Consider the following 10034-nt stretch of genomic DNA (forward strand, 5'->3'; position numbering starts at 1 on the left):
GTCGTTTCATTCTCAACCAGGATTTCTCTTACTATGGAATGCCGTTTGGGTCTTGAGTGTCAATAACACTATTTGACGTGTCAAATAAGCTGTTGACCAATCAGGACCTGAATATGACTGCACGTCACATAATTTAACTCGTTCATTAATTTGATGTAGTTATTACACATTGATTACACCATCACTCGTATGTCACAACGATTCATCAATACGTATGCTGTGATGCTGGTAAAGTTGTCTCGCGAACCTACAGTGCTGGTCATAAAAAAAAGAAAGCTAGCTAGCTCATAGATGCAAACAATGTTCTTCCCCAAAAACATGGCAAAAAGACCATATTTCAGTAGCTATAGTTAGCTAGCTAACTATATAGCTCGGTGTCATCTAAAATAAACCCTAATTTATAAGACAGTTCTTATTTGATTAATGGTGGGCGAACTCATCTATGTGACGCTAGCCACAATAGTGGACTTTGCAGTTAGCCTTCAAAATAAAAGTGTGACAGTGATGCAAATGAATACAAATAGTAGAATTATGCTATAATTGAATAGATAATGCTAAACGAGTTTGGAAGACAAAAGACAATTTGTTCATTTGACATCTGTTGAAATCATACTTAAGTATGCCCCCAATGCAATTCTAATTTCACTGTACAGCCTTACCTATGGATTATGGATCAATAACATTGGGTATCAGTCTACTCAGTGACACCCAGAGAACATTAGCGTTGTAGGTCTTATTGCGGGACTCTGAAACAATTGAATTGAGCCACATTTATTGTCAACCAATGTGTGCTGAACACTGATAACTCTGAGGAGGAAAAATATCTTGGGTGTTGAGTTCACTGATACCCCATTTGATCCCAATCCTTAGGTAAAGCTGTACAGTGCAAGATGAATGTCACTACACACAATAGGCTGACTGGGGAGGTGATTTCACAGTCACAGTCCCGCGATAAGAGCTACAACGCTAATATCTGCATACATTTTTCACAGTTGTGTTCTGTGGGTGTCACCGAGTAGACTTATACCCATTTCATTGCTACACATTCCAATCTTGGTTAACATTACCTAGTCTAAATATGGCATGTTTCCACCAATTGTAACCTTCTGCAGCACTTTCAAAGAGGTACTTTTATTTTGAAGGCAAACCCCAAATTCCCCTAGTGCCTAATCCATATTGTGGCTAGCTGCACAGCACAACTTGGTCTGGTCGAGCCTCACTAGCCAGATGAAGCTAGCTGGCTGCTTATAACGTTAGCTTTGGGCAACAGGGTTAAGTAGCTGGCTAGCTATTTTCATGAACTGAAGTTCAATTTCAATAGGCGAACCGCAAGTGACAACCTAGCTAACACTTACTCACAATGATTCCTAAATCGTTGCTCATAATCAAAATGACTGCAGTTTCTACTGGGCATTGTTTTCAGGCAGGTTGTACTGGTGCTAGCTTGGTACCAAGCTAAAGATAGCTACCCCAGAAGTTGCGGTCAAACAAATAATGCTTTATTACCAACGCTGTATTGTAAACGCATAGTTTGTGGCCGGTGTTTGCAGACTTTTTGTACAGCTTTGACAGTGCTACTTATAGTAGTGGTGGCACCTGGCTTGCACGTGCAAATTCAGCCCACACAACATTCTATGATAAAACTGTAATTTGACATGTCAAGTTAAAAGCTTATTTAATGCCTCAAATAGTGTTATTTGACCAAAGACCCAAACGGCGTTCCATAGTGTGTATGTCGTGAAGCTAATAGCAGTGACGCTATTACTGTATAACTCCAGTAGGGCAACGTGTACTGGTGCCCAACCAGTCGGCGAAAGCCAACATCACCCACGACAGAGAACGGTTGATTGTCAAGGGCCATGAATTCCTTTATCTTGGCTTTAATGGATTTTTCCCTTTGAGTTGTCTGAATGAAATGTAATTACTCTTTCAAATGACTGCTCGACTTGTTGACTGCTCAATCCACACAGCAGACATTGTGGGCTAGGTTAGGAATGCTGTGTTGCACATGTAGCTTTGACATCGGCTTTGCACATCAGTGTTAAACTAGACATCGGGCCGATACCAATGTTGGCATTTTTAGCTAATATGGTCTGATTCCGATATCATGTATTCCTAGGTAGAATAGTATTAAAACGGTACAGAAGCAGTTGAGAGAATCCTAGCTGCTATGTGACGTCTTCCCTGGATGGGAACAAAAGTCTCTGTCTTAACCATCTCCAGCTGCTGATCACTGTATAACAGCCTTGTGTATGGGCCAAACATCCCTCTCTCCCTGCCAAGTTAGAGCATTGGAATTGAATAAGTTTATATAAGTCATGTATTTTTGATTGTGTGTGTGTGTGTGAAGCCAACTCCACAAAGAGCTTGTGGTTAACTTATGTAAGTTCCCTCATGACTCTGAGAGGCCTTTGTGTAAAGTTCTCAGATTTTATCTGCCGGTTTTATTTTATATACACCTACTCAGTTCCCTTTTTTCTGTGTTAGTGTGACTACATACAGTGAACTAGTCATACCACTTTCATACATAACTAAAGGATTATGAATAATCAATGTTCAAGATATTACTTTATGTAGGTGTTATGTACTGTGTATGTGGGCCTGATGAAATTAGTGCTAATGAACCATAGAAACAAAGCTATATCTACATATTGAACATTACTACTGTTTGAGCCCAGAATAGCATTAGGAGAGGGTTAGAAATACAATCAATCCATCATATTGAACAGTACTACTGTTTGAGCCCAGAATAGCATTAGGAGAGGGTTAGAAATACAATCAATCCATCATATTGAACAGTACTACTGTTTGAGCCCAGAATAGCATTAGGAGAGGGTTAGAAATACAATCAATCCATCATATTGAACAGTACTACTGTTTGAGCCCAGAATAGCATTAGGAGAGGGTTAGAAATACAATCAATCCATCATATTGAACAGTACTACTGTTTGAGCCCAGAATAGCATTAGGAGAGGGTTAGAAATACAATCAATCCATCATATTGAACAGTACTACTGTTTGAGCCCAGAATAGCATTAGGAGAGGGTTAGAAATACAATCAATCCATCATATTGAACAGTACTACTGTTTGAGCCCAGAATAGCATTAGGAGAGGGTTAGAAATACAATCAATCCATCATATTGAACAGTACTACTGTTTGAGCCCAGAATAGCATTAGGAGAGGGTTAGAAATACAATCAATCCATCATATTGAACAGTACTACTGTTTGAGCCCAGAATAGCATTAGGAGAGGGTTAGAAATACAATCAATCCATCATATTGAACAGTACTACTGTTTGAGCCCAGAATAGCATTAGGAGAGGGTTAGAAATACAATCAATCCATCATATTGAACAGTACTACTGTTTGAGCCCAGAATAGCATTAGGAGAGGGTTAGAAATACAATCAATCCATCATATTGAACAGTACTACTGTTTGAGCCCAGAATAGCATTAGGAGAGGGTTAGAAATACAATCAATCCATCATATTGAACAGTACTACTGTTTGAGCCCAGAATAGCATTAGGAGAGGGTTAGAAATACAATCAATCCATCATATTGAACAGTACTACTGTTTGAGCCCAGAATAGCATTAGGAGAGGGTTAGAAATACAAGCAATCCATCATATTGAACAGTACTACTGTTTGAGCCCAGAATAGCATTAGGAGAGGGTTAGAAATACAATCAATCCATCATATTGAACAGTACTACTGTTTGAGCCCAGAATAGCATTAGGAGAGGGTTAGAAATACAATCAATCCATCATATTGAACAGTACTACTGTTTGAGCCCAGAATAGCATTAGGAGAGGGTTAGAAATACAATCAATCCATCATATTGAACAGTACTACTGTTTGAGCCCAGAATAGCATTAGGAGAGGGTTAGAAATACAATCAATCCATCATATTGAACAGTACTACTGTTTGAGCCCAGAATAGCATTAGGAGAGGGTTAGAAATACAATCAATCCATCATATTGAACAGTACTACTGTTTGAGCCCAGAATAGCATTAGGAGAGGGTTAGAAATACAATCAATCCATCATATTGAACAGTACTACTGTTTGAGCCCAGAATAGCATTAGGAGAGGGTTAGAAATACAATCAATCCATCATATTGAACAGTACTACTGTTTGAGCCCAGAATAGCATTAGGAGAGGGTTAGAAATACAATCAATCCATCATATTGAACAGTACTACTGTTTGAGCCCAGAATAGCATTAGGAGAGGGTTAGAAATACAATCAATCCATCATATTGAACAGTACTACTGTTTGAGCCCAGAATAGCATTAGGAGAGGGTTAGAAATACAATCAATCCATCATATTGAACAGTACTACTGTTTGAGCCCAGAATAGCATTAGGAGAGGGTTAGAAATACAATCAATCCATCATATTGAACAGTACTACTGTTTGAGCCCAGAATAGCATTAGGAGAGGGTTAGAAATACAATCAATCCATCATATTGAACATTACTACTGTTTGAGCCCAGAATAGCATTAGGAGAGGGTTAGAAATACAATCAATCCATCATATTGAACAGTACTACTGTTTGAGCCCAGAATAGCATTAGGAGAGGGTTAGAAATACAATCAATCCATCATATTGAACAGTACTACTGTTTGAGCCCAGAATAGCATTAGGAGAGGGTTAGAAATACAATCAATCCATCATATTGAACAGTACTACTGTTTGAGCCCAGAATAGCATTAGGAGAGGGTTAGAAATACAATCAATCCATCATATTGAACAGTACTACTGTTTGAGCCCAGAATAGCATTAGGAGAGGGTTAGAAATACAATCAATCCATCATATTGAACATTACTACTGTTTGAGCCCAGAATAGCATTAGGAGAGGGTTAGAAATACAATCAATCCATCATATTGAACAGTACTACTGTTTGAGCCCAGAATAGCATTAGGAGAGGGTTAGAAATACAATCAATCCATCATATTGAACATTACTACTGTTTGAGCCCAGAATAGCATTAGGAGAGGGTTAGAAATACAATCAATCCATCATATTGAACAGTACTACTGTTTGAGCCCAGAATAGCATTAGGAGAGGGTTAGAAATACAATCAATCCATCATATTGAACAGTACTACTGTTTGAGCCCAGAATAGCATTAGGAGAGGGTTAGAAATACAATCAATCCATCATATTGAACAGTACTACTGTTTGAGCCCAGAATAGCATTAGGAGAGGGTTAGAAATACAATCAATCCATCATATTGAACATTACTACTGTTTGAGCCCAGAATAGCATTAGGAGAGGGTTAGAAATACAATCAATCCATCATAAACTTCACATCTACCCAGTGAAAAAACCCACAACTTGTACAATGTGGAGTTAACAGTTAACTCCCGCAAACAATGTGCTCAAAGTTCCTTGTTGACATTGCATGAGAAGAACCAAATTAATTCAGTATTATCATTTTATGACTGTCATCATTTTCCTGGTTGTTGCTTTGTGCCTGTCCCCCCCAGGCACGGCGCCGCTGGACGAGCTGCACACGTTGCGTAGCCAGCTGCTCCTGCTGCACAGCCAGCTGCTGTACGAACGCTACAAGCGAGAGCAGCACGCCGTCCGCAACCGACGCCTACTGCGACGCGTCATCAACGCCACCGCACTGGAGGAACAGAACAACGCCATGGTAATAAATGCACCAGATCCTCCCCTCCTGGATTTGTCCTGTAGCTTCTCAGAACTAGTGTGAATTGGTTGGGAGGTAGTGGTGTTGGAATCGTGGCTTTCTAAGACGGTTATCTTTGAAAGTATCACGAAGTAGATGTTTTGATAAGTATCACAAAACAGGAGCCTGCTCTTGATCCATTTCGCTCACCGACTTTGTTGCTTGTAGTGGCTCAGTAGAGTAGGTTTTCCTCTGTTGCATATGGTGAAAAAAAGTTTCCCAAATGAGCTGTTTTATTAAATCCTATGCCGTTGTAGATTTCGTCAAACGGTGAGTGGTCTGTCATCCTCTCTCACTGTATCTGCCTGCAGAAGGACCAGCTGAACCTCCAGAGTGTGGACATCATGTCTCTGAAGGAGAGTCTGCAGGTGGAGCAGCAGCGCTGCAGACAGCTGTGGGACGACCGAGAGACCGTGGTCACCAGACTACACAGCCAGGTCCGCCAGCTACAACAGGGCCGGGACGACTACTACACCAAGAACCAGGAACTACAGGTAGACGCATGACTACATTTACACATGCATGTGCGCACACACAAACGCATAGAATAATGTATATCAAATCTTCCATACACTATATTGTACCCTCTCTGATGATCCTTTCCAGAGTCAGTTGAATGAGTATCAGAAGAAGATGAATGAGCTGGAGGCAGATCTGCAGAGGTCCAACAACAAGGTGTGTCACACGGGGCACCTTCTCAACCAGATGACTACCAAGGTGAGGCACCTCATCTAGTTCTACTTGCTCTGCTGCTGTAAAATCAATCAACATGGATAAACGGCTTGCCACTTGTTGTAAATCAGATGCTGTATGTGCAAAGATAAAAGGACTAAGAACATAGTGTATCCATAAATAAACCAAACCGAGGGCTTTGTTGGGTTTGTCTCCATTCTGATTGGTTGTCCCATGTGTCCTACAGCTGAGCACCAGTGAGCGCACCCAGCAGCAGATGAGCTTCCTGAACAAGCAGCTGCTGCTCCTGGGGGAGGCCCACAAGCTGGCTGAACAGCGGCAGCAGCACACAGGCTCAGACAATGCCATGGTAAGGGAGCAAGGGCCACTGAGAACATATAGGAGGAACTTAGGGTGAAAAGAGGAACAGAATCAGTACTACTGCATGGGTAAAAGCTGTATTAATCAAAGTTGCTATCGATGTCTCCGCCATGACAGAACACCTGTCTTCCATATTGTGTTCCATTGCATTCTGGTAAAAGTTGTCAGGGACGTATGTATTTGGAGAGGAACAACAACCTGTAGAGGCCCACAGTGGATGTGTCATAGTATGTGTGGTAATAAAGCCTAGCAGTCAAACAGGGAAATGGTTCCAATAGTTTTTCCACCTTTAATTTTTCCGTTGGATTTGATAACCGTGTAAATCTCTCTAAGACAAGATGGCTGTAAAAAATATATATATTTATTTTATTTATTTATTTATTTATACTCTTGGGTTTGAAAATGCTCATTAGCATCAAAGTAGATATCATGCAAGACTACAAATCCCTACAAGCTCCTGCATGTCATCTTTAGCTGACACCTTTGCTAAACAGGTATTGTGTAATTTTAAAACCTACCCAAGACAGTTCACAGAATTGTACATTTTATAGAAGTTGCCAATTTATTCATTACTACATTTAGTTAACATTAGATAGTTAACCCAGAGATTCTTACCTTTGCCTCGATTTGGCAGTCTCATCCAGACATGGCATTTGTAGTTCTGTATGATGGCCACATTAGCAGCTAATTAGCATTAAAACATTTTTGGGGGGTGTAAATGCAGGCAAATATATTGACATAAGTCACCTTGTCGGAGAGAGATTTACATGGTTATCAAAACGCCACGCCGGGGTAAGCCTACACGAAACACAGCCCTTATTTTAAGTGTTTATAAAATCCGCTACGGAAAAATGAATGGTGGACAATTGGAACTATTTCCCTGTTTGACCGCTAGGTTTTATGGGTACTATGACTCTATGCATACCAGATGATACCTCTCATGGAGGCCACTGGCCAAACCCTGGCCAGACTAGTTTAACAGTTCCCACACCAACACCCTCTCTTTCTCACTGTAGGAGGCCCAGATGGTGCAGGTGTCCTGGGGGAAGGAGGTGGAGAGGCTGAGGCAGAGCCTGCTGCAGCAGGGCCAGAAGCTGGAGGCAGCGCAGCAGCGGGTGGGCGAGCTGGAGACACAGCTCACCAAGAAGGAACACCTCATCGTGGAGCAGAAGAAATTTCTGGAGGACGTCAAGGGCCGGGCCAAGTATGAGAATTCTGGGTTTAGAGGTGGAAAAGGCCTCTAGACTTATTTAGAAGCTCCTTTAGAATGGTGATTTAGGTTCATTGTGTTGTTTTTAAGGTGTTGACCTTTGGATCAACGCAGTTGGTTTGTGGGTTTTTATGCACAACTGTGTGTTTGCACAGCAGCTAGCTCTGTTTTTGTCTCTTAAGTGTGTAATATGATCATGTCCATCTGTCTCTGTGCAGGGGCGAGCTGCAGGCGTCAGACAGCAGGTACCAGGCCCAGAGGAGAGTGACCCAGCTCCTGCAGACGGAGCTGCTGCAGCTCTACAGTAGACTGGAAATGGAGGGTCATGCCACCCTGACCACACCCTCCGCAGGGGGCAGCAGTACCGATCCTGGCCCTCCTATAGACTCTAGGTGAGATGGCAGTCGAACTGTTGACGTTTATGGAATGCACATGCAGAATGGTGTATGTGCCATTAGAAGCTAAATGTATATTTAAGCAATAAGGCCCAAGGAAGTGTGGTATGTGGCCAATATACCACGACTAAGGGCTGTTTTGCATGCCGCAAGTGCCTGGATACAGCCCTTAGCCTTGGTATATTGGTCATATACCTCAAACCCTGAGGTGCCTTATTGCTATTATAAACTGGTTACCAATGTAATTTGAGCTTCTGATATGCCACCAGTATTCAGGGCTTGAACCACCGTTTATAATTGAAAGTAATCCCCTTCCATGTTTTCCTCCCTTGTCTCCATGGTAATGGCAGTATCATGGAGCCAGATGGACCCGTCACATCAGGAACCAATGAGTGGTCAGATAACGGCAGACCACCTCAGTCCCCACGACGCAACGGCAGCACTTTATCTCCAGGGCAACCTATGGCGAACAACCCCCCTAAGAAGCTCCCTGTCAACTCGGTCAACGGCACCCAGGAAGTCCCCAAGCCTCTCCTTGTGGAGCCTTCCTGTACCCATGCCCCCCCACTGCCCCCCGACGCCACCCCCCTTACTGTTGGCTCCTACCCCAGCGCCAAGAGCTTCCTGGGCATGCGGGCGCGAGAGCTGTTCCGGAACAAGAGCGAGAGCCAGTGTGACGAGGAGCCGCCACCCCCCCCGCCTGGCCGGCCTTTCACAGGGCCTGAAGACTGAGCTGTGTGTGGAGCCCTCATTTCCTCCACTGGGGAATTCTCTGACGTGTCCTGTCTCTAACCCTGTCCTTAACCTTACCTTTTCCCCTGCCCTTGCCTCTATACTGGGTGCCCCTCTCACTGTGCCCGTGAAGGAGCACCTGCCTGAAACCAAGCAGAGAGCTACCAAGCAGGAGAGTACCAGACGGAAGATGGGAGGAGCAAGGGGAGGGGGAGTGGTGGCGGCCAGTTCAGCACGACCTAGACAGCAACTAAGGATCATGGACTACAACGAAACGCATCACAAGCACAGTTAAAATACAAGAACTGAGAGAGGATGGAGAGGAGAGTAGAACAAGTGCTTGGCCGGAGCAAGAGCTCCTAACAGTAAGAGGTTTGAGACGAAGCTCTTTTTTAAATTCAGTGTTATTTATCCCATTCCCTCAAGTGGACAACAGGATTTGAACCAATGATTTGATTTACTCCCTTATCAAATGCAAAGTTGGGAAGGAAGGTTTAAATAAGGACGTAATGTCACAATATACCAGCAGAGACCACTATCTTTATCTGCTTCGATTTCACTTATACATTTGGGAGTTTTTCAAACTATTTCATATAGAGACACCATATTTCCAAATCCGTTACTTGACGTTATAAAAAAACACATCAAAACAAATTAGTCTTGTAGGGTGTGTCAGAAAGGATGTTTCTGAAAGCCTGGTTTTGGTTAACTAATGTCCCTCTTGAGCACCTGTACTGATGTTGTGTGAGGAGGGGGGTGGGGTGATCCTCAAGGCTTGGAGAGTAGATGTACCAAGCATGGGATTGTTGTCTGTAATTCCAACTCCTCTGCTGTTCTTGGGGAGGAATCAGGGATTTTGACTGTTGCTACAGTATAGTTTATATACAATGCAAGAGGATTGCTTTTCCATGCTAATTTCATTAGGCCTGAATTCCTGACAG

General features: G+C 42.6%; 1 protein-coding gene across 1 annotated transcript in view; it reads left to right on the forward strand.

Moving 5' to 3' along the window:
- The window catches only part of tsc1b (TSC complex subunit 1b), a 32706-nt gene extending 23475 nt beyond the window's left edge, over positions 1-9231 (forward strand). The window contains exons 16-22 of the mRNA XM_036977308.1: positions 5498-5664; positions 6015-6197; positions 6310-6420; positions 6623-6745; positions 7773-7960; positions 8185-8358; positions 8712-9231. Of these exons, the coding sequence (XP_036833203.1) occupies positions 5498-5664; positions 6015-6197; positions 6310-6420; positions 6623-6745; positions 7773-7960; positions 8185-8358; positions 8712-9093 (1328 nt within the window). The 3' untranslated portion in view covers positions 9094-9231. The remainder of the gene's footprint in view (positions 1-5497; positions 5665-6014; positions 6198-6309; positions 6421-6622; positions 6746-7772; positions 7961-8184; positions 8359-8711) is intronic.
- The last annotated feature ends 803 nt before the right edge of the window (positions 9232-10034 follow it).

Source organism: Oncorhynchus mykiss, chromosome 5 (genome assembly GCF_013265735.2).
Source record: "Oncorhynchus mykiss isolate Arlee chromosome 5, USDA_OmykA_1.1, whole genome shotgun sequence".
NCBI lineage: Eukaryota > Metazoa > Chordata > Actinopteri > Salmoniformes > Salmonidae > Oncorhynchus > Oncorhynchus mykiss.